The 25,763-nt window shown below is 45.9% G+C and overlaps 1 protein-coding gene across 1 annotated transcript in view; it reads right to left on the bottom strand.

Moving 5' to 3' along the window:
• Positions 1-14,165: 14,165 nt before the first annotated feature.
• LOC142579975 (sialin-like) overlaps positions 14,166-25,763 on the bottom strand; it is an 80,299-nt gene continuing 68,701 nt past the window's right edge. Inside the window, exons 8-10 of the mRNA XM_075690669.1 lie at positions 21,777-21,932; positions 18,008-18,093; positions 14,166-16,156 (exon numbers count right to left, since the gene is read on the bottom strand). Of these exons, the coding sequence (XP_075546784.1) occupies positions 15,935-16,156; positions 18,008-18,093; positions 21,777-21,932 (464 nt within the window). The 3' untranslated portion in view covers positions 14,166-15,934. The remainder of the gene's footprint in view (positions 16,157-18,007; positions 18,094-21,776; positions 21,933-25,763) is intronic.

The following is a 25,763-nucleotide window of genomic DNA, read 5'->3' as shown; positions in this document are numbered from 1 at the left end:
CGCCAACCCACAGGCTCCTCGATTTGGGCGTACACAACACGCTCGAGGAGATAGCCGAGGCGCAGAGAATCGCGCAGCTGGAGAGGCTATCGAGCACCGTAACGGGAAGATGAATCCTAGACTTGCTCGGGATTCGATATCACGAGGCGCGTGGACTGAAGGAATCACTGCTACCGGAAATCAGGGACGCCATACAGACGGAAGACATGCCGAAGAATATGCACCCGGTGCATGACGTGCAAAGACGTATACGCAGGGCGGTAGCAATCCCCGAGAAATATGGAAAACAAGGAGGCGTCCTCTTCGTCGATGCAGCCAGGTACCCGTGGCCAGTCGGTGACTCTGATGGCGACGAGGAACGTCGACCACCACCGCCGCTACAAGGGAATGTGCGAGACAAACCGCAGTTACCAGCACCAACACCACTACTGCTACTACGACATTAACGGCAGCAGCAACAGCAGCCCGCCTTCTCCATGGCAGTCGTAGGTACAAAGGGAACGATCCGAGTCACGGCATCAGCGAGGCTGCCGTCGGCCGAAGCAGCGGAAGAGATGGCCATAGCCCTCGCTGTACTCCGCGGAGGTGCAGAGGATAACCTGATCATCAGCGACTCCAAATCAGCGATTCGGAATTACACCAAAGGTTGGGTGTCCGCGGATGTGGCGCGCATGCTCAACGCCCGGGCCGGGGACTTCGGATCCGGCACGATTACAAACAAGACCCTCAAGTGGTTCCCCGCGCACGTCGGGGAGCTTGGCAGTAACAGCAACAACAGCCACGACAATAATGGCACCAACAATGCTAACGGCCGAAGACGCAACGACACTCCACCCAACCACAACGAGCGCGCCCACCTCGTCGCGAGGCAGCTTACCCGCCGCGACGCGGTCACCCAGAGGGCAGCCGCTGCCGTTGTTGTGCGGGATACCAGCGGAGGAGTGACGGCGACGGCGGGGGCCACCCCGTCTGGCGCGGCCGCTGTCGTTACCAATACAACACAAATCGCGGCGGACGGAGCTGGGGATCACGCGGACGCCGACTGCGGTGTAAAGGAGTTTCCGGCAACGTAAAGAGGTGCTTGGTCACTATAGGAAAGAACGAAGAAAATATCCACAACCCCACGGGCGCCTAGACAGGTCCCAGGCGGTCGACCTGAGATGGTTGCAGACGGGCACTTTCACCAACCCCTACCACCTGCACCGCCTGTGGCCCGCGCTGCACCCGTCGCCCGGCTGCCCCTGGTGCGAGCGCGAACGGGCTGATATGGCCCATGTGCTTTGGGAATGCCAACGCCACGTGGAACGAGGACAAAGAGGAAGGGGGAATACAACAGCAGAACCCTCTGAAGCGGGGCGCCTCGCTGAGAGGTGACAAGCCCCCCTCCTCAGCGAGACACCCGAAGACCAGGAGTGGGCTGTCCAGCGGGCCAGGGTTGTTGCCGAGGATATCGAAGGATTTTCCTCGCGCGATGGACCCCTGGCAGCCTAGCCCCAGGCACCAAAATCAGTAACCGTTGGACAAATAAAGTTTATTCCCATCCTATCCTATCCTGGCGATTTGTCAGTTTTCGATGAAGACGATGATGATGAAAGAACCTAAGGTAAGAGCGAAGTCAATGGTCATCCAGTACAGAGTGGAAAGAAAGTCTTAACAAGGTTAAGCGGCCCAGTACCATCTGACCGGAGCTTCGATAAGTGCAACCAAATTTCATCCAATTACTTTGTGGCGTGAGCGATTATGTTCAGTTAATGGAAGCGCTGGTGTTATTGTAGCGTCAGAGATACGGAGCGAGAGGGACAGACTTGGAGAAAATAAACTTATGGAAGGCCTTCCATTTCCAAAGGCGCTAAGTGCTTACTTAACCTTGCTTGCGAATTTCTTGAAAGACGACTCCGTGATCTTCGCCAGGTCCCCTCGATGTTCCGATAACGTGCTTGAGGCAGCCACTCGGTGTTAGGGGCAAAGTGAAGTGAGAACTTGTAAGAACGCGCTAAATCGCTGAAATGGGCGCCATGCAAACGTATGGCGTACCAAGCTTCTAAGTGAGGTTGCGCATTCGTCAGTGCTGTTCCTGGAATAAACTGGTGTTCACGAGGCAGCAAAAGCCATTGCGGCCCCAGCTTTTTCCTACAAAAATAACGCCAGCGTCGAGGAAAGCTCTTAAAAGTATTGAAGTGGCTGGTTTTTTTTCTGGAAGGTGATTTGGCGAATGCATCACGTTTGTGGTTTTCTTCTCCTTTCCACCCTCTGATCGCTTTTCGCCTACACTAGCCTCAAGGAATAGAGAGATTGTATTGGGAGGTAATTTCTCGAAGGCCGCCGAATGTTTAAGATCGTCTCGACGGTGTCAGAACGTTTTTTGCATCAAAATATGCTCCTATGTATTTATAAGATGCCTATAAGGGTAAGTGCAGCGCCTTTTAGATTGGCTGTTGTGACGCACTCTTCTCTTCTCCCCACGGCCGTCGAACAGCAACCTCTCCCGACGTTCCACCCGGGAAATGTGTAGATGTAGGTAGATGAAAAGCCTAGCGGTTAGTGACACATGCCCACTAATAAGCCCACTACTCCAGGTGCCACCTGAAACCCACAGGTTTTCTAATGAGCAGAGATGGGCCACGACCTTGAGCTTGATTGTTTATATGAGTTGTCATTTAGAAAGGTAATCCTTTAAAGGTTATGTGCGCGGTCTCTGGGCGCCAAATGTCCAACCACAGATGGCCTTTTTGAAGAGCATCCGCCACACCGGTGAGTGGCCACATTTGAGGTGTACTTTATCCTCATACAGACTGGCAAGTGCGTGACAAGGTGCGCGTTTTTATGATATGGTAGGCGTCTGCTAATTCTCGAGTTAGCTGACTGTCACTTTTGAAGGCAATCTCCGTTCCAGTTAACAAGGGACAGAGCCCACAATCTCTACAGTTAGCGGCCAGATGTGACGTCCGCGATGATTTGATTGACGTGTGGTGCTGTCATAGATGCATGTTGGTACAGTGCCAAGATTGGTCTACATCAACGTTTGGTCACGGTGCTTCAAGTGTTCTGTGACGTCGTTTATTGAAAGTAATTTTGTTCGCCTCGGCGAAGGAATTACATACCATTGTTGCTAGTAGTCTGTGCGTGTCAATGTGCTTTCTTGTCTTGCCTTCTTTTCTTCAAGCTCTTAGAAGACAATATATTCTTTGGCGAATTGCGACTATTTTCCCTTTTCTAATTTGTCTGTTGGTAAGCTCTGTTTCTAGCCGCGTTCATCGGCCGATCCCGAAATTGTGCTGTCTAAGGACAAAAATGATGACGATGATGATTATTGTGATGATGTTGACAATGACAATCACAAGGTTGACAATGATGCTGATGATCACTGATGATAAACGTTGGCAGCCCATTCAACCTCTAGGTGATGTCGATGAAACTTTGCTCCAGCGCGGCTGTCAATAAATTATACGGTTCACAAGGCACCCTAGTCTAGCCCCAACTCGCCCAGGAAGGCATGGTCCTTCATCGACTTGAAATATGGGCTAAATCGGCTTGCAACTTTTCCTTTATATGGGCACATGCCACGTTCTCCCGTCTTCCTTTGCAGAATTAGATGGCGCCGGCATCTGCCTGACAGCCATTGTTTCGCCAGCTAGAGCGAGGAGCGACCTAGACGTATGCTACTGCTGTTCTCGCTAGCTTCATCACAGTTTTTACTCGTTATGACAACGATAACATTAATGAAAACTATTCGTGGAAGAAGAAGTTTGTCCCACCTTTATTTCACTGCAAAGCTAATGCCGCTTCCTGACACCGACTTACGTGAAACTGCTCTGACGTAAAGTCCTATTCGACGCCGTTTACCGCTCCGCGCCAACTTACATTTTGGTCCACAGAATTTAGGTGCCGATAGTGTAAGTTCATAATCACCGTGATTATCGCTCCTTTACCTTTCATACAGGAACCTTTCATTTCGAAAACTCGCGCTTCCAGCAACAGTGCTACGGCAAAATCTACGAAGCGCGAAGTGTAAAAAATAGGCAGTTTACGGGACACTCGCTGTGTTTCTCGTCACATTACAGGTGACTACGTGCTATGAGAGAACCATGCAGTAAAGCGTCGGCATTAGAAACCCGGCAGAGAGAGAGAGAGAGAGAGAATATTTATTTCTAATGAGGCGGGGAGACTTCCTCGTATGGTTGAAGCCGCTAGTTCAGTGCCCCATTGGCTCGCGGCACTCTGCGTGCCCGCCGGATCAGTCGTCGCTGCTCTTGCGTTTCTAAGCTGGTCAGCGCAGTCTCCCGGGAGGTAGGTGAAAATGAAAAAATAGGGGAGTAACCCGGAGGGTGTGGGTACTCGCAGCAAAAATGATATACTGCGGGCTTTGCTACACAGTAGGGACAGTATCACTATTGTGTGGGTTGGAAGAGGTGAAGATAAAAAAGACCGGGAGTTTAATTAGTTTGAAGCTGTCGCCACGCGACGGCGTCACCTCGGTTAAGGAAATTATGTGGTGGGGTCCTGCTATCTCTGCAATGTTGTAGAGTTTCAGTGTAGTTCAGTGGTCTTGTCTGTGCATTGTCTGGTTGGACAGCTCTTGGAATGGCGGTCGGCTAGCGAGCTCCCGGGCTATTGCGTTAGCCCGTTCATTACCACGGAGGGAGGCGTGTCCAGGTGTCCAGACAATACGCACCCTGTGTAACGCTGTGGGGTGCAATGATGTAAGGATTCCGTGTGCGTAGGGTGTCACCATCCCTGGTGCCAACGTCCTGCAGGCGGTCTGTGAATCAGTGACCACTGTGATACATATATCCGGTGCCGGTATGGTTGAAGCGTGTACAATGGCTAGGGCTATAGCAGCCTCTTCCGCCGTGTCACTGTTCGCAGTGTTGAGCATGGCCGAAGCCCTCAGCGTGTCTCTCCGATCTAGTACGACTATACACGGGGCACGTTTCTGTGGTTGCCAGCTAGGCCACATCGGTGTATAGGACCGGTGTGTCTGATGTGTCAGCGCCAAGGAGTCGAGCCAGGGCTGGCACTCATGCCTGTCTCCAGCCTTTATGACCGTCAAGGGGGCAATTAGCGGGCAATCGGGGCCACGTGAATTTTGTGTCAATGCTAAGCGCAAGAAGTGTGCCGTCTTCCTGTTGTGGTTTTCTTGGTGTTTGGTATTCTAGCCGGGATAGAAAGAGGCACCCCTGCATTATTGTTTGTTGGAGACGTTGCAAGTGGCTGTTAAGGGGACCTTCGATTAGTTCACGGATGGTGTTGTGCACCCCGAGTTGTAGTAGGAGCTGCGTGGATGCATGTTCGGGTAGTACCAGCACTGCCTTTAGCGCCGTATGGGGGAGGATGTCCATCTGGTGAGTCTCGATTTGAGTCTGTTTATGATAGGGGAGGTGGTAGGTTAATCTGCAAATAACGAGGGGTTGCATGATTTTGAGCACATTTTTTCTTGGAGTCCTTGACGGCGGTTTGTAATGTACTTCACCATGTGCGTTACTTGGGTGATTTGTTGACAGAGTATGTGTAGGTTATATGCGGCCTTCCCGTTTTACTGTGTGTGAAGGCCTAGTACACGTAGTCTGTCTGCCTTCGTATAAGGTTGCCATCAAGATGCAACGTGATAGTTGATGGAATATCGGCCTTATTGCGTTTCTTTTAATAAAAGCAGGAGCTCCGACTTATCAGCTGCGCCCATGATTCCTCCGGCTGTTGCATAATCTTGTACTCTGTTTACTTCTTCCTGTAATGTGTCTTGAACGGCGCCGTCCGAGCTTGTGGTCCCCGAGAATGTTATATCATCGGCGTGCAGGGCTTGCTACACGTTCGAAAGTTTGTCGAGGAATAGTTGAAGATTTGCCATCGCCACATTAAACGGAGTGGCAGAAAGAACTGAACCCTGGCGAGTTCCTTTGCCTGAAAGGTTTATAATACCTCACAGAATATCGCCTAGGTCAATGGTTACCGTGCAGTCAGATAAAAAGGCTCGGGCATAATCATAGATGCGTTTTCCGCATCAGGAGTTTGCAAGATCATTTAGAATGAAGTCGTGTAAGACGATTCCATTGTTACCCTTTGAGATCCAATGCTAAAATTGCTCTTGTTTGAGCTGTACTCGGACCATCCACGACATCCTCCTTAAGTAGTAGGAGTATGTCCTGCGCAGACAGACCTGGTCAATATCAGAATAAGGTATTTGGGGAAGGATTGGTTCGCTTCGAGGTCAGGCTGGAAGTGCATAAGAACTACGTGCTGGAAGAGTTCGCCGATGCACGAAGTCAGTGACAAAATGGGTCGGTGATCTTGGAGAAACAATTCTTTCCCGGGTTTGTAATTACGGTATTAACGGCATGTCGCCATTCCTAGGGAAGCGCTCCGTTAATCCAATTGCCTTTGTGTTATGTATTGAGTTGCCATACGACCTCATCATCGAGATTGTGTAGTAGTGCATGATAAATGCCATCTGCTCTGTTATATGATGTGTAGGACTGCCCTCACTTCTGTCTCTGTAATATCGCTGTTTAATTTGGTTGTTTCCTGGAGTGGATAGTCTTTGTACTCTGGTCGGTGAACTGCAGCAATGTATCTCTGTTGCAGTGTTTGGAGGAGGACTCCATCATCCATTTGTTCTTTGTGGGTGATAGTTCAGACGGTGTTGGTTGTGTGCGTTGTGTTAAGTAGTGCTCTGAGGAGGGACAACGATTTGGATGTACTTAGTGTGCAAGTAAGGCGGTGGCAGAGGTTCTGCCACCAACCTCACTTTATTAGTGAGGTTGGTGGCGTATTCTTCCACTTCTGCTGGGCGATTCTTTGTTTCAGCCTACGGTTGCGCCGCTGCCTCTTCCATCGTTTGGTCAGGACTCTTCGAGCATGTAGCTTCTGTTTGGTACGCCAGGGCTGGGTTGGACGCATTGAAATCTCCCAGAATAATGAATTTTTGTTGTATTGTTTTCTGGCGGCCGAATAAAAGATGTCCGAAGTTGTCTCCTCGCGATTTAGGTTAACTGTATATATTAGGTACAAACAAGCTGGCTTAGTATCGATCCCCGGCCACGGCGGCCGCATTTCGATGGGGGCGAATTGCGAAAACGTCCGTGTACCTAGATTTAGGTGCACTTTAAAAACCGCAGGTGGTCCAAACTTCCAGAGTCCCCCACTACGGCGTGCCTCATAATCAGAAAGTGGTTTTGGCACGTAAAACGCCATAATTTAATTTTTAATAATATCGATCCCTGGGTAAAATTTTTAGGAGCACATGCGGAATATGGGAACTGTCGAGCGTATGCTCGATCACTGTGATTTGTTTGGACGCAAGTGTGGCAGTTAGTGGTGCTTTGGTGGTGTCGCGCTTGTCTCTGTAGGCATTGTATCCAGTGAGTGTGGGTGTGCAATGTACTGCAATGCACAGAGCTGCTCATTAAGTCAGGCACGGCCCCATCGTTACCATGCTTACTGTACGCCAGCGTGTCGCACAATTTGCGGGAGCTACAAAGATTGTCAGGTGGGATAGTTGGTTCCTGGAACTCGCATGATTAGTTCGACCGGCGCGTGTGATTTCTTCTTATTTTCTTGTGTGCATGTTCTGTTCCTAATTGCTCCCTCTATGCCTTACTTTACTTTCGTCATTGTGGCCTGTCATCTCGCTGTTTCTCCTTTACTTCCCTTCTTCTTATTTTCAACTTCCTTTTCTATCCTCTCCTTCCTAAGAGTACGCAAGCTCTGTGCCCCTCGCGGTGGCAGTTGCCAGCCTGCTCCTTCCCTATTTCCCTCTTGTGTGTGTATGTGTGTTTTCATGTTTAATAATAATAATAATAATAATAATAATAATAATAATAATAATAATAATAATAATAATAATAATAATAATAATAATAATAATAATAATAATAATAATCTTTATTACAAATAATCAATTTGTACATATAATTTTGCTAGGTCTGCGGAAGCCTTCTGTGGGCTTGTATGACAGAAACCCGGCAGTCAGGGTAATGCATTATGTACCTTATTACAGACAAACTAAATGCCAAACTAAAAAAAAATAAGAAAAACGTATCAGAATACAATACTATACAATACATTTTATTAACTCTCTCAAGGTTACATCAGCAACAAAGGAGAGAGGACGCAAGGCAGAAAGCTACGTTCTTGCAGCTTGAGAGCCACCCTGCGCCCTCTGCTGGGGTGCAGAGCCCAGCAGCTGATCACAACAGCAGTGGAAAAGCGCACTCACAAACACAAAAGAAATACAGCCACAAAAATACCTACATCTGATATTTGCGTGAAGTTACACCTCTACTATCACATGGACTTTATTAGACAAAAACTACTCCACATATTCTATGCACAAAAAACTCATTTACAGTAAACCGAGATAAAATGCAAGTAAAATGAAGGTACATGAAGCTATATGTGTGTTCTAATCACGAACTATATCAATTCAAACATAGGAATAAGTTTGGCTAATTTATGCCGTGAAGCCTCTTCAAGTATGATGTTGTTCTTTTGCAGAATATTGAGATAATGTGATAAATTATATGTCAGTGACTGCTTACCGTATGTTGTGCGACAGAAATGTACACTCCATGGCATTTTGTTCCGTGTATTGTAGGATAGAATCGAACGAGACAGGTTGAGACTTGATAAAAAGAACTCATTCTTAGTGGAAACAGCGTTTTTATACGTAGAGGTCAAATTGAATGGGGATAACTCTGATATTGCCATGATATTAAACCTTTCAAAGTAGGGGCCCGTATAAGCACACCACGGTATATTAGCTATTAATCTAATTGCTCGTTTTTGAGCAAGTAGAATTTTCAGGTAAACATGCCCAGTAAAGAACACTTAAAGTTCAAATGAAAACAAGTAGCACACAACAACCATAAAAACTGAGTAAACAAGGTACAATATGTAAACAAAGTTACAACCTATCGAGAACAGAAAAAGAAAAAAAAATCGTGGAAACAGCGGAAACAGTCTTACATTCATTAAATCACACTACAAAAAAATTGACTTTATACATGTGAAAACTATTCTATCATTGCCTTGAGGGCCTTTTTTAATCCCGACAAATTTTTCTGATCCAGTACAGCACTGGAAAGGTTATTAAACAGGTGGGGGATATAGTACCTTCTTTGTCCTTTTCCATAACGAGTTCTTGTCCGAGGAACTACATATCTGGGATGACTACGCAAAGCAACACTTTTATTGACAGGTTCTCGGAAAGCATTGCTCCAGAAATGAAGCATCACAATTGTTGAACGAAAGAAAGACTCGAAATCGGGCATTTCTAAATCTCGAATTAAGTTATCTGTGGTTTGGTTGCACGCAACACTTTTTAGTATGCGTTTTAGTACGTTGCCCATTTATTGTTTCCAAAATCCGCTGCAATTAAAAAAACAGGAAATGCCGTACCTTATACGCGAGTAGCCTAAAGCATGCGCTATCGCTTTTTTTAATCTCGGTAGGTGCATAACTCCTTATACGGTAAAGGACACATGCAACATTACGTAATCACGCACAAATTCGAGCCATTTGAATATTCCATGATAGGTCAGTCTCAAAGTGTACTCCAAGGTACTTGATACTATCCGTATATTGTACTGGGGCACAAACACAGTCTCAGTAATCAGAACCGTGAAAGAAGACATGTTGACTTGTGACAAGCGCCTTTAACGGATTTCTAAAACATACTAGTCGAGTTTTCTGAGGACTGACTTTTATACGTTTTTTTTTAAACCAGTTCATCACATTCTTTATGTCGCTTTGAAGTAAAGAGACAGCTGCTTCGTACTGCATGTGTTTAGGGACAAGCAACGTATCATCTGCATACTGGAAAATCGTAGATGAAGTTGTTACCTGTGCCAAGTCACAAACGTACAAATTAAAAAGAAGCGGAGACAAAACGGAACCCTGTGGAACCTCAGCTTTAAGAAACCGCAAAGAACTCTTTTGGTCGCCAATACATACAATCTGGGACCGATTTAACAGGTAGTTTTGTATTATATCCATGGAAATGCCCCCGAAAACCGTAATTATGTAGTTTATCACATAGAATACTGTGGCTTACCGAATCGAAAGCCTTAGATATATCTAAAGAAAGCCCACAGGCTACCTGGTTAAGGTCGAATGTTTGATATAGAAGATCCGACAGTTCTTCAAAAAGCGCATGCGTGCTTCTATCAGACACGAAGCCATACTGGGAAGATGATAAGATGATATGTTTTAAAACGAACCCCTCAATCGTTCCAAGCACGTGTCTTTCCAACAGTTGAGCTAAGAAAGGAAGAACAAAGATGGGGCGATAGTTCTCTGGCTTCGAAGCATCTCCGCCTTTAAATATCGGTATCACGCGTGCTCTCTTTAGTGCATCTGGTGTCATGCAAGTATCAAGGATTCTATTAAAGATAAAAAGAAGCGGAACGACCAGAACTCTGACGTTGCAACATATGTCTTCTGCTGATATGCCATCAAATCCGACAGCACGGCTTTTTCTAGATCGATGCAACAATCGACACAAGTCTTCTTTAGTTATTGGTGGAAGAAATGCATAATCTAGTATTGAACTAAGACCACCAGGGAGACCAACAGGATCATTGGGTTCATCATTATCAGCGCAAACCGAAGAAATCATTAAAGCGATCCACCAGATTTTGATTGATAAATCCGAAACATTTTGTTATCGGGTCTAAATACGTACCTGGGTAAGAACCTCTAAGCTCATTTACCAGGGACCACATTTTGGCGGGTTTATAACGCGAGGAAGAAAATTTATTACGATAGTAGTTCCTCTTAGAACAGCGCATGAGTGCTGTAACTTGGTTCCGGGCTTCTCGATAGAGACATTTTAGTGTTTCGTCATCAGGGTGTTGTCGACACCGCTTACACAAGTTTTTTTTTTCTTCAGTAGCATTTATTATCTAATTGCTCAGCCAGTATAGGTGTGGTCTTCGTTTTCGGATCAAGACTGTTTTTCTACATGCCTTCTCTAAAATAAATAATAATAAAAAATAATAATTTAATAATAATATTAATAATAATATTTGCAGCAACAATTGAAGATGCGCACCAAAAGAGCAAAATAGGCAGGAGGACCGCTTCACATGCATTACAATGCACCTGACTACACCACACGCCGCACAGAAATACGGAAAATTGTAAGACATAGGACAAATCATAGCAAACAGATGCTTGAAAATAATTTACCGAGCTTATTAAATTATATAAATGAAATGGACACTGATATTCGAAAAACGAACCCTCTAGAATTTAAGGCTTGTCTATGTTCTTACATTTCGGTGTTACTATATGAAATGTCATATAAAATCATATGAAATCAGAAGAATAAGAATGGGCTGGGGTGCGTTTGGCAGGATTTCCCAGATCATGGACAGCAGGTAGCCATTATCCCTCAAGAGAAAAGTGTATAACCAGCTGTGTCTTACCAGTACTCACGTACGGGTCAGAAACCTGGAGGCTTACGAAAAGGGTTCTACTTAAAATGAGGACGACGCAACGGGCTATGGAAAGAAGAATGATGGGTGTAACGTTAAGGGATAAGAAAAGAGCAGATTGGGTGAGGGAACAAACGCGAGTTAATGACATCTTAGTTGAAATCAAGAAAATGAAATGGGCATGGGCAGGACATGTAATGAGGAGGGAAGATGACCGATGGTCATGAAGGGTTACGGACTGGATTCCAAGGGAAGGGAAGCGCAGCAGGGGGCGGCAGAAAGTTAGGTGGGCGGATGAGATTAAGAAGTTTGCAGGGATGGCATGGACACGCTTAGTACATGACCAGGGTAGTTGGAGAAGTATGGGAGAGGCCTTTGCCCTGCAGTGGGCGTAACCAGGCTTATGATGATGATGATGATGATGATGATGATGATACGAAATGTCACATACTTTTCCTTCGATATTTTTATGAAATCACTTAGCTATTAAAACTGATTTGGAAACCTTACATTGCTTTGTTATGAGGGTTCTTTTATCTATTTTTGTGCTTATTACGAGTGCTTTGCCAAGTGTATAGGATGCAGGACCGGTCAAGCCTTCAGACAGCTTTTTGCCTGCCATCCTCAACAATGCATTTACCATGTTATGTTGGAATTAATGCTTCGACTTTGACATAAACTGAATTTATTGTACTTTAAAAACAGGCGCGCAGAGGCCGTATAGTAAACTAAGTTTATATATATCTCTGCTGCCATAAATAATATTTATTTCATTATTATTTGTTGTTCAATTTCAATCTGTTAATACAAATGTGAACTGCAACAAGCAATTGCAACAGTCTTCATTCGCCGGTCAGTCAGTGCGTTTAAAGTACAGCGTGCAGCGCACAAATGCCTAGTCATCAATTTTCGCACTCATAACCTACAGCAGCGTCCTAATATGCTGCGTCACTCACTTTGTGTAGGTGGCAGCAGTAACGTTTCTTGAGACAAGGATGATATTCTGGACAGCGGTGGCTGCGACAAGCTTAAGCCATTCGCATGGCCGAATACCCCTTAAAAATGCGAGGCCGCACCTCGGTCTCGATCGTTCTAGGTGACCGTACAGGGTGGCTACACCGCTACATGAGGCATCACAGCATGGAGCGCGCGCTTCTTAATTTGACCCCTTCTTTTCGGTGTAGCCCACCCTTATAGACTCCGGCATTACCTTAGACTCGACGAAGTTGTAGCTGTTGCAGTCAAGACCGTCGCCGCTCCCGGTGTCCCTTTTCACTGTGTAGCAGCGAGCGACGTGTTCGTAGTGAAAATGTTGGGACACGCCAAGATCGCTTTGCGGGGAAACACGGCTTGTGTTCGCACGGCCGTGCTATACCGCAAGCACGATATATCTACGTGAGAACAACACAGCTAACTCAATGTAACACGCATCCGAGCACGCGCGACCCACGCCTGTTTCAATGCGTATATTGAGCTCGCACGCACGTCTATCCTTCACGATAGCGGCGAAAATCCAACCTTGCTTAGTTTACGCACAGGGCTTTTGCCATTATTAAAGAAAGATGCACATCTGAGCTTTCCGCATCGAAAGCGCGCCCGCATGCTTCACTTCGGCAATGTCGGTACTGTCATCTATAATGCGGGGAGACAAATAAACCGCTCCTACGGCCATATAACGGTTCGTCTCTGCAGACCGAGGGAGAGACAGACAGGAAGCTCTTTCATGAGAAGCAGAGTGGTTAGCCAGTATATATTCACCTATATGCTGGGGATGAGAAACTGGGGAAGAAATAACCTAGCATAAGGTGGGCAGTATAGAATGTAGGGTGCAGGTACAAGTGTTCTGATTCAATTGGCAGCAGAGTAAGTGTCATACTCGATGAAGCCAGCCACTGAGCCATCAAGCTACCGACCCACGGGAGTTACTTCAGCGCTTTAGGAAGCAAACGGCACGTGTGGTACAGGTCTGCCAGCTACGGTTGTCGGTAGCAAAGCACTCGTTTCACACTTACCTGGCCTACAAACGTTTTGTAAGAAAACACTGTTGATTTGCTGGAAGCGTGTTTTTTGCACTCATTCTGGGAGACTGGCGGCGACGGGTATAATCAAAATTATTTTTTCTAGAGGGGAATAGCCCTTACGGGCTGCATGCGCTGAAAACTTTCACTTTATTGTAGAGTACCTTTGTGATGTCGGGCTTTAAAGTACTAGAATTTGAAAAGGAAATGAGCGTGTTGAATAGGTGCATATCAATTCAATAAAAAGAGCGGAAACGCGGAAGAAACAGGACCAGCTCCTGTACTGACTTTTTTTTGTTTGGATGTGTGATTACTCAATATATATTCAGTTCGTCATCCCAGCTCATCACCAACCATTTCGTTCTGCACAGTGTCGCCAGCTAACGTCATTTTCTATGACATGTGAGGAGTTTCTCGAGTGTCCCGCTGCGTTTTCCCCAGATGGCTTCCCAGACGCGCGCGCGCACGTTTTCCTCGCTTCCACAAGGAACGTTTGAACGCGTCAGAAATAGAGAATCCTGTTGCGATTGCCGCTTCCGGCATTTCGCTGTTCTATGTCTATCTTGTACTTCGCGTTGGTTCGGTAACTTTTCATAGGAAGTGGTTGCTGCGACTGGCTAAATTTGGCAAATTGCGAAATCCGTGTGGTCTCGTCACTATGCTTCGTACTTTATATAAGAAACCACGTTATTAATTCAAACAAAAAATAAGGTCATAGCATTTGAATGAACGTTTTATTGCACATATACCGATTGTTGGCGTTCGGCTTAGATGCGCCACAAACAAACAAACAAACAAACAAACAAACAAGAAATACAGAATACATAAGCCCCTGGAGTGGGGAGAACTAAGTGAGTTGAGATGATTGCTACATGAAGGAAAAGTGCGCAGAGGCCCGCAGAATACAGATGCGAACAAGTGACATATGAGATTATGACACATGATGCTCGCGTGTGAATGTGGTCAGTGACGGAATAAGCGCGGCACTAGAGGCTTCAGCAAAGTTATTCGCTCTAGCAGGCGAGACAGATAGAACAGATTTCTTGCAAAATTGCCAGACTTGTTTTAATACAACACTTTGGTGTGATTCACATTCCCTGCTCGATTGTGACACCCCTTTCGGCGGACTCTGGCGCCACAAGCACAAGGAACGAGCTCAATGAGGAGATTCCAATGTCAGCATAAATAACGTCAACGCATGGCGGTCAGTTAGTCACCAAGGCGATTATAGCATGCGCGGTATGATGATGATAGCGAGTGAGTAGATGAAGTGATTGGTTCCGACATGCCAGAGGTGACAAACGCATCGGAGGGCGGGAGGGGTGACGAGAAGCCTTGACGACCGCGAGCTGATCTCCACAGTGGCGCTAAAATACGGAGGAAAGCTCCAGTCTATCTCGGCATTCGAATGCAACTGTGGCCGATGAGAGACCTTGGTTGGACTCACGTCGAATTTTGTGCGCGATCTTCTCATAGCGTTTTTAAAGTTAGACGAAAGGAGAAGTCGGTGGAAGAAACGAACACTTGACGTCAACGCAACGTGAAGGTTGTCGTCGAGTGGAGGCCGTCGAAGTCGAACTTCTGCGTGCGCTTCGCACGTAGCGCGTGCGAGACTGTCACGTGTTTTGTCGTCCGGGGTATTGCTGCGGGCGCTCATTGACTGATGCTTTTCGCGTCACCACTAGCCTGGAAGACTTCTGCAAGACACCAATAATAACACGTAGGTACGTCCTACAGGACGTGTTTCGTGGCCTCTCGTATGACCGCTCCTAATGCAACACGGATTTCTGCACACGCTGAGTCCGTCGGGTACGGAGCACGGCACACAGCGAGCGGCACATTGAAGTGGCCATTAGATTTGCTCCTCGATGCCTGCGTGCGATTAGTACAATTTGCACCAGTACTTTAGTGATCCCAGATGCCAGCATTGTGGTGGCTTACGGTAATGTCGAGTGCCAAACAGAACGCGCATCCGTAACAGCTATCAACAGAAGTTCATCTATTATCTTCATCACGGTGCAGTGGATAACAGCAGCACTTCCTTCTCATGACATGCTAAATCACTGATGATACGACGGCTAATATTATGCGCAGAAATAAAAATATCGAACTTAGCCTGAAGAAAATTTTGACTGTAACGCTGCAGTCACTTCACCGTTCACGGGATATTCCAGCTGGTGCGCCATTCTAAAAAAGAACGAAAGGAAGTTGGTATCGACAGGAGGTGTGCCTTCGACTATAATGAAACCTCGAGTCTCCGTCGACATCGAGAAAATTGTAAGTTTGTTGAGGTGCTTAAATGGAAAATGTCTTGGCAGTGTTCTTGGCGCCGGTGGTGCCTATCCAATTCTGCGGTAGTCAGACGTCGCAACGCGATAGCTATCTGTTGTGAACGGAGGGCAGCGCCGAGGCCTACATTGCGAGGTGCTTCCCCCGGTGCAACCATGCAACTGGCCCGCACGCGTCAGCGCCAATGACGCTCTCTCAGAACATGTGGAAGCTCTCCGCGAAGCTGGTGGTGAGGTCGAAGCGGTGCGCGCCGTCGGCGTGCTGGTGCTCGGCGTGCGTCGCGACGGCCTCTGGGGGCGGCGAAGGCTGCGCCCAGGGCTGCAGCTCTGCCGAACCGAAGACCAGAAAGGCCAGCGCACCCAGCAGGAAGATGCCGCACGTCAGGTAGAACACCATGGCCCAGTTCTCGAGAGTGGGCTGCGCACAGGGTAAAACAGCGCGTTGGACAGTGGCGCGCACGGCGACCGCATGCGTACTCCGAAGGGGTACGTTTTGCTGCGCTTTTGACAGTGCATCAGCATGGCACGGTGTCCTCGATGAAAACCGAATGAACTACCAACCAGATTGATTTATGGCGAGCTTAGTTTCAGAGATTTAGTCTCGATCAATAAGGCAATCAATCAATCAATCAATCAATCAATCAATCTAATTAACGCTTATTTCTCCTTTGGAGGAACGCTTTCACAGAAAAAAAAAAACGGTCTGAATGCAATGCACTACAGCATAATATGGCCAGGGGATTATTCGCGGGAATTCCGAAATTTTGCTGTATTACAGTTTGAGGGAACTACAGCTTCGGCACATAATTCCTAGTAACCACGAAGCAATGTGGTTGTAACACAGAGCTGAGCGAGGGAAGGGAGTAAGCAAGTTTTAGTGCAACATTTTCGACGGTAGGGACGCTGCGTTTCGTTGTTACTTGACGCCCAAATACGCTGCTTCAACCGAAAGGCGTTATTTCTATTGCGCCAATGAGCTTGATGGCTAACGCTCAATATTTATAGCCGCGCTTTTGGTTTGGATACATTTGGCGGGATCGAAATTCATGCAGTTATCGATTACTTCAAGCTCATTGGGGCAATAGAAATAACGGCCTTCGGTTGAAGCGGCGTATTTGGGCGTCAAATAACAAGGAAACGCGGCGTCCCTACTGTCGAAAATGTTGCACTAAAACTTGATTACTCCCTTCCCTCGCTCAGCTCTGTATCACAACCACCTTGCTTCCTGGTTACTACTTTGTTGCTTTCAGCTCGGGAGTTTTAGCGCTGGTTCAGCATTGATGCTCCATTTGGGATCATACTATAATATATCCGAGTAAATCAGCTATAAGCCGACGCCGAGCCGCTATTCAATAAGGTCGAAATAGTTACTATTCTCTGCCACGACGACGGACAGTGGCTGAAGCAATATCATATCCACGGATCACCCTTTCGTAACGTGCAGCTTCCATGCCATGTAAGGAGCGCGAGCATCGCGCAGTGATTCAAGGGCAATCTTTCATTACTGATAAATTTCATCGTGCCTAATGCATTCGAACACTCATTTCTGGATGTTGTTTGTGATGTCTCTTAAACGCAGTCTGCAACTTTGGTAAAAAAAAAATTGTTGTGGTGTCATTTTTAGAGTTAGAATTACCTCGGCAGCGCGTGCACACGGGAACAAAAATGGTTGCCCTTGGCATTCAGCGTAGCTAAATTGACGGGGCTTGTTAAAAACGTTCTAACAAGTTAAACCATACCCAATGTCAGAAGTAGAAAGCAAAAATAGAAAGCTTTTCGTGTGAAGCTCGAAAGTTTGTTTGCGTACCAACCAAAGAAGATGTGATAAGACTGCAAATTGCATCATTTGGGATTTCTAAACAATACACCGCTCTAATAGCGTCATTTTGAAATAGGACTTAGGCCAAACCCACATCAATAACGCAACAATTTGTCCGCTTCCGACGATATAAAACAATAGGTTCACATAATTGTCATCCCTCTTATCGGTGCAGTCACGGAGTTGTTAACTTGGAGGTTGAATTTGTTGCATATTTATGGATAACTTTTTAAAAATAATTCTGGTCATAAATCAAGAATCTACTTTGTACAGTCGGCGAAATTGGAGTCCTTATCTAAACTGAACAAATGGCGCTCAAACCCGTACTGCACTTGTTTTATCACAATATTTATGCATTAATTCACGTGTTTCCGAATAGGCAAATCGCTGTTGGTCCCGAGCTAAAGCTTAACAACTGCCACTGCCAAAGAAACTGGATGATGTGCTTACCATTGGTGAAGTGACCACGCCAACGACCATGGGAGCTAGGAACCCGGACACGTTGGATACGGTGCCCGCGATGCCGTACAAGATACCTGCAGCGTGACGCCACCGTGGGAACAACGTGAGCACGTGGTTCGGCATAGGCGACAAGGGATCGTTAAATGTGAAGATTTGCGTCAATGACAAAAAAGCACAACTACGTGGTCAAGTGAGGTTAAGAGTGAATGAATAATTGAATAGCATAAGCTAGGAACTACAAGGACGATGACTTCGTCAGCTTAGAGTGGCCGTCATGAGCGAACGGGAAGGCGTACAAAATATATATAACTGCGGGAGGGGGGGGGGGGGGGGTAGAGGACAGAAGGAGCCAGAATCTGCAATGACATGGAAGAAATCTTAATTGATATATTTCTGCCATATCTTGGTTCCGAAGATGTAATTGAAGGGGCCTGGGATTAAAGAAACGCCAAGAGAACATTGACGTGCGAGCAGCTCACAGCGCTCCGCATCATCATCATCATCAGCATCATCATCATCATCATCGTTGTCGTCGTCGTCGTCATCATCATCATAACACCACCACCACCATCACCATCATCATTTATGTCCAATTTATATCCCTGTCCTGCGCCAACCGACTCCTACTAGCGCCCGCGAATTTCCTAATTTCATCGCCCATCCTAGTTTTCTACCGTCCTCGACTGCGCTTCCCTTGGTACCCATTCTGTCACCCTAATGGTCCATTGGTTATCTAACCTGCGCATAACATGACCTGCAGAGCTCCATTTTCTTATCGTAATGGGAATTAGAATATCGGCTATACCCGTTTTCTCTCTGATCCAAACCGCTCCCTTTCTGTCTCTTAACGTTACGCCTAGCATTCTTTGTTCCATCGCTCTTTGCGCGGTTCTTAACTTGTTCTCGAGCTTCTTTGTCAGTCTCCAAGCCTGTGCCCCATATGTCAGCACCGGTAAAGTGCACTGATTGTACACCTTCCTTTTCAATGATAATGGTAAGCTTCCAGTCGGGAGCTGACAATGTCTGTCGTATGCGATCCAACCCATTTTTATTCGTCTCCGAATTTCCTTCTCATTATCAGGATTCCCTGTGGTTAATCGACCTAGGTAAACGTACTCCTTCACGGACTCTATAGGCTGACAGTCAATACTGAACTCTTGTTCCCTTGCCCGGCTATTCATCATTATCTTTGTTTTCTGCATATTAATCTTCAACCCCAATTTTACACTCGCTCTGTTAAGTTACTCAATCATTTGTTGTAACTCCTCTGCAGTGTTGCTCAATAGAACAATGGCATCGACAAACCGAAGGTTGCTGAGATATTCACTGTCGATCCTTACTCCTAAGCCTTTCCAGTTTAATAGCTTGAATACTTTTTCCAAGCACGCGTTGAATAGCATTGGAGAGATTGTGTCTCCTTGTCTGACCTCTTTCTCTATAGCTATCTTCCTACTTTTCTCGTGTAGAATTAAGGTAACTGTGGAATCGCTGTAGATATTTTCCAAGATATTTATTTAACCGGTGTGTACTCCTTGATTACGTAATGCCTCTATGACTGCTGGCATCTCTACTGAATCAAATGGCTTTTCGTAATCTATGAAAGCCATATATAGAGGCTCATTGTACTCAGCAGAGTGCATTCAGCGCTCCACAGACGCCAGTTAAAAGACGAAGCCTCTGCAGGAGGCGTGACAGAATCAAAGCAATGGAAAAAAAGCTCTACAAGATCGGTGCTCATCGCGCTTAATTATTCGAAGCGACAAAGAGTGATATCGAAGTTATCGAAGGCAGCTATATGCGTAGTGGTAGGGTTACAGATAGCGTGCTTCTATGTCCTCTTCGCCCGCCGCTCCGTGCAAGGTCGAGACATTCCTTGAAAGTGTCGTCGTTGACGCGTCCGCCAACGGTTTTTAGCACCACCCTTAAGGGATCCATTGCTTCCTGCGGACAGGCTGGTACGCGGGTTGCAACAAGTTCTCACAGTCAGTCGGTCTCTGGCGTCCGAGAAAGATACCTTGATGGAGCGTGGACCAGTTCATCAACTAGTTCATCAGGAATGGCTGAAATGCGTTTCCGTTTCCCAAAAAAGGCCGAAAAGAAAGCCTTGGTGGGTGGTGCAAATCATCTGCTAACCGGGACATCTGCTAACCGATGAAAGGTGGAAGTACTAGAGGTGGAACAAGAAATCTTAACGTGGTTCTTTCTTAGTACTTTTTGAAAGTGGTACTTATGAATCCCTTCAGTCGTACTCAGTTGCTAAGACATGGAAAAATAGGCGGCTTTGGACACAGTACGCCTGACTCTAGCAGCCATTCAGGAAATGAGCAAGTGAAGTACTTCCCAATAAAAAACTATCACAGCCTGGCTTGCCGACTGCCACATTGTCTTTCATCGTTGGCGAGGTACTCCGTTAAACATTGAAATTTACAGGTGTTTCCTCGCATTTGCTAATGCGTGATTGCCTGTAAAACCTGCTTTATATGGTCCGCCTGAGGAAGCCCGTAACCAATGCCTATCAAACGAAGTGCGCCCTGAAGCTGGAGCGTGTACGTCCGTTATTTCACACATCAACGACTTCAAGCCTGAATAATATCTTATCGCAAGCCACGCCAATGTTTGCACAGACTAAATAGAGCTGACAGATGACTCGGAGGTCGTTTTTATTGAAGCTGAGTCATTCCGTTTCACATAGGCGGATTTCTTTTGGAGGGAGCCCTCAAAAGGATTGACCAGTGTGACCAGTGCCTGGCTTCGCTCAACAAGCTGGTTTGTTCAGTCGTAAAAGTTTGCTAGCTATGCAGAGACAGACGATCAGCTTGTTACCTGTGGTTACGGCAGTCAGGCTGCACATAACAGCATGCGGCAAATGATTTTGAGATCTGTTGTCAGGCATGGCAGTAAGAATTGCCCTTAGCTAGTCTCTAATGAACTGTTGTTTGTTGCATATAACTGCGTCTTCAGCACTTGAGCCCACTGAGCTGTTGCATCGAGCCCCTTCCGACAGATTAAACGGTGCACCGCGACGGGCGTGCCATCAAACTGCTTAGGCGCTGTTGGTGTGTCACGTGTTTGTGAAATATCTTCAAAAAGTGTTTCATAACGAACACCGCCATCGTTACACAAAAAAGAGCGGTTAAAAAATATTAACTTATGAGATGTATTTGATGTCTTATCTATAGGCTAAATGTTCTGTTAGGAAGGATGCCAACTCTTAGTACAGTACAAAAACTAAATGCGCGACTTCTGGTCCTCCACTGCCGCCAAATAAAACGACAGTAAAGATGTTCATTTCGCATTAAAACAAGGTTTATGCCTTAGTCTCATAATTCGTGATATAAATTGTGGGGAGCACGATTTAGGTGTTACAATCGTCCAAGCTACGTAGCACTGCACTGAAATGCTGCCACACGAAAAATATTATGAATTAAAGTGTGTCTGTGTGTAGAGGGGGTGGGGAAGGGCTGTCTTGATGTATATTTCAGACGGGTATGTAATAAAAGAAATATTAAAGCTGGTATTTGGTTATTATATAAGATGGAAAATTGGCCGCCAGTTGAACACCTTTACTGCTAAAGCTTAATGCTGATTTTTCGTACGTTGACTTCGGCACAAAATCGTTCTTTTTTTTCTCAACAGCTTCTCACACCTCTGCATCAGCCGTGCGCTGTCGAGGAATGGACACAGACATGGCGGGCGCCGTAGTAGACAGCGTGGTTATTGCCACCCTGAGTGCTAGACGCACGAAGAGTACACCTACCGGCGTGTGCGGGCGCCATGTCTACGAGTGCGGGGGTGGCTCCGCCTGCGGCCAATCCATAGACTCCCATGGCGAGCACCAGGAGGCAGACGACTGGCGCATGGCTGCACCCGGCCCATGGCACCAGCGCCAGTAGAAGACCCGAACCAGCCAGGGCTGCAGCACGCATCGCGTCGAATAAGAACACACTATGTCTACATTTTGTGGGGGAGTGTTCTAGCAAAAAATTACAAGCTTAACTTCGTGTAAACATCACATGATACTAATAGTGAATATGGAATGCTTTGAAAAAAGGAACGATAAAGGTATCTTTGGCACTATGGCTTTAGGAAATTGCCCTGAACAAACCGTAATTCAGTGTGTATTCTTAGAAAAAAAGCAGCGTAAATCGGCCCACAATTCTCAAACTGTGTCCTCAAGCTAATACCCGTGTCACACGGGCGTTTGGAAGGCCTTCCTACCGATAGTCAGTTGACTCAAAGGTCAAGTTCGAGCTGCTACATGGGCGGTTTCGAAAGCCGGCGAGTCAATAGTCTATTGAGTCAACGGAGCACCCTACAACTCTATCGAAATCTCGATGGCCTTGGAGCAACGGAAGCGGAAACAGCGCGAACATGCCCTCTCGTTCACAGTGTGCTCGTACTCACGGTTAGAAAGAACAAATAAAACCATATGCTCTGAAAATACTGTTATGAGTGTTATTCATTATTCAATAATGTGTTTTTGCCACTTGACATGTGCGAACACACAACAAAACGGCAGCCGCATCAAGCGGCGCAAACGTTGCCGCAGTTTCGCTACTCAACAACTTAAAAACTAAACATATATGTATGGCAATGTATAAACATACTTTTTTGAATGTATAAACAAACATAAAAGAAATTATAGTGCTTTTCAATGGTTTTAATGTTGTTTAACTTTTCGTGACATGAAAACGAAAATGAAGATCCGCAGCGCCACACAATTTTGCGAGAAACGCCTGAACCACTGATCAATGAGCACCTCACAAAAAAGTTCCAGGAGGTAATGCGTTGCCCTTACACGCCTAATAGAAACGTTAAATTTATGTTAACACACGCGAAAGCAAATCCTCCACGCGTCCAGCCTACTTAGCAGCTGAATTGCAGCTATAGACGTGGAAGCCCCTTAATAGTGACATCAAAATTTAAAGTATTTTCAAATATTACATACACGAAATTGAACCCCAGTTTACGTGCACTAGCTCCGAAGTCACGCATGTGCTGGGTTGTTCATCCTGCTAACACAGGATGCATTCAAAAGTTGTGCGTTCAAATGTTATTAAAACAGGGAATATGCGACAACTGAACGATTTTCTGGGGATGGCGCTTATGACAAAAGGATACACTTCAAAGTAGCTCGAGGTAGTAATTAGAGAAATACCAATAAAAATTTGATTGGTTAGTAACTCTTCAGCTGGAAAAGTCAGACGATTGATCGTAATAGAATAATTGAAGCTGAGGTGTTCGTACAGGTTGTGAGGTGTTCGTGCCGTTTCCAGACGTGTAAAAATCTAACGCTGCTAATTTCTGTGACATGCTGAAATCCGACGTATTTGACCCAGAAAACCGGCAGTGAACGGCAGAAAAGCGTAACTGTAAACATCTTCAGAAAACGCGAATCGGGGACGTGACTCGTTAGGCGACAACTTCGGGGGAGCCTCGCTTATTGCTTGTGCTCGTTCGAAGTTCGAAGAAAGCCTTGCACTCTCCTTCCAGGTTCCTCAGTTTTCTTTAGAGCAAAGCTGCTCGCCTCTAGTTGGTCGGGATTTTTCGTGTTCGCGTGCGCGGTTTTGCTCGCACACACATACAAAAAAAAAACGACAGCTGGAAGGCTTTACGTTTGACGTTCCACGTAACACAATTATATTTTTGGTATATTCGAATTAGAATCCAATGATATCATGTCATCAAGTTGTGATATCCTGTAAGCAGTCATACTGTACAAATTTGCTGGCGCATTTTACTTCAAGAAATTCAATTGTTTCAATAATGCACTTGCGCTAGGCGGAAGGCCTACAAGAATAAGGATGCATTCTATGCTAGCGGCAACGCCACCTATTAGAATAACAATCCGAAGCTATCATGTCTGGAGCTTGAGTGTAAGCCGCGCTTAACGCATTTTTCCGACGCATTTTACTTTTAACAATCATTTAGTTCCACAATGAACTTGCACTTGGCGGAGGGCCTAGAAGAATGAGGATGCACCGTGCACTTCTGTGCACGTGCGTGCGTGAATGCTTTTGCACTCACAAGTCAGAAGAAGCGCTTGCATGACTTCGGATTTTCTAAATGCACGCTAACTGCCTACTATCTGACGCTTTCTCTGACATCCGGCTATTTGCATACGATTGTGCAGTTTATCGCTGAAATAATAACCTCAGCGACTCTAACCCCCTTCAGTGCGACCTTAGCTCAGTGGAAAACTGGGAAGGCATATCATGTCACTAAATGCAAGGAAAACATCGCTAGTCTCACAGACTTCATTTTTACATTGCATCACAGTATTTAATTTATAGCCACGATGTCTACAGCGCATGCTCTTACAAGTATTTGGGCATCAACCCCTCCTGAATATTATATGGTCCCTTTCCACAATATGCGTAACTAACGAAGGTAACCGTGCACTATGTTAAATGACCCTACCATCATTGAGCCCCTTCCTCAATGAGATTGTTATCTTATCAAGGTGTAATGTGGCCTGAACTGCAATACACATGCCCAGTATTGCACCTTCTCCAACATAGCCTCATAAATACCTCAAAATCAGTTCAAAACCTCACCGCATGATGCATCTTCGTCAAGCATTCTTATCATTCAAGCTTTACAGCCGTGAAATCCCGTGCTGACCTTCCCCGATGTATAATCGCGTCGCAGAGTAGTTCGTCTTTGCTTTTTTTCCAAATTTTATAATGGAGCACTTCGAATTTCTGCCATAACACCAGCACATCATCTTTCTAAGTCGCCTCAACATTTTAAAACCAGTAGTTCCTCCTTAATTCACTGCTAATTTCTGCGCGCTAATCAGCATTGTTCGTGCGGACTTCAACGGATTGGAATGGTCTTCGTAGCGACATTGCACGCCACTTGATCACTGAGCAATTCAAAGAAGGCACTGAACACATTTTCTTCAAATAATTGCCCCCACCCCTCTTGTAGAAACCCTTAATCGGTGTCTTTGAGGTATTTCAGATAAATAAATAAATAAATACGTTTGATAGACACCGGAGGTAGACAATGAAGCGAATAGCCTTTTTTTCCGTTCAGCTATATCTTGATGTGTGCTGCAACGCGGTGCTCTGCTAAACCGGAACAGTGAAAGCTAGGCGACGAATTCGGGGCTCTCAAAACTCATAATGATGACTCACATGTTCCATGTCATATAACTAAATACTTCTACTGAAAGCTTATTGCGCCTTTAAGCCGAACACTTTTGTTAGCAGCAGCAAGATAAGGAAGTTTTTGATTAGGCGGCGCAAAAGCGTCGCATTGCTCCAGCTTGCGCGGGTCGCTTGGGTGCCAGCAATGCTCAGACAGACTCTGTTATTGAAAGCGAACTACATGCGTCCCGCCCCGTAAGCTAAAACGGTCTGTTGCCTTTCTTCGTGCTGCGCGACAATCATGCGCTGGAATTTCGCTAGGCCTAATTGAAGAAGTACTCGGCGCAGAGTCGAAGCATGCTTCTGCGAGTAGTTTCTAACGAGCTGGTCGGGCGCTGACGCGTTGAGGGGTCAAAAGTCAGTAGTCATAAGAGTCGCCCATGTCTGCAGTTACCCAGCACCTTCCGGTGCAGCTGCAAACTAATGTTTTTCCTTGACTACCTGCTATTGTTTCGTTTTGTAGTTACATTGCATCCGCCCCCTTTGTAACGCCATCTGGCTCTTGAGGGCATAATAATAAATAAATAAAAATAAATGATGACGTTAGTTTCAGAAACGCCGTCAGTGGATTGGAAGGAATGGCTCCGCAT

The sequence above is a fragment of the Dermacentor variabilis genome, chromosome 4 (genome assembly GCF_050947875.1).
Source record: "Dermacentor variabilis isolate Ectoservices chromosome 4, ASM5094787v1, whole genome shotgun sequence".
NCBI classification, from domain to species: Eukaryota; Metazoa; Arthropoda; class Arachnida; order Ixodida; family Ixodidae; genus Dermacentor; species Dermacentor variabilis.
The sequence above is the reverse complement of the archived record's forward strand: the minus strand, read 5'-3'. Positions and strand labels throughout refer to the sequence as shown.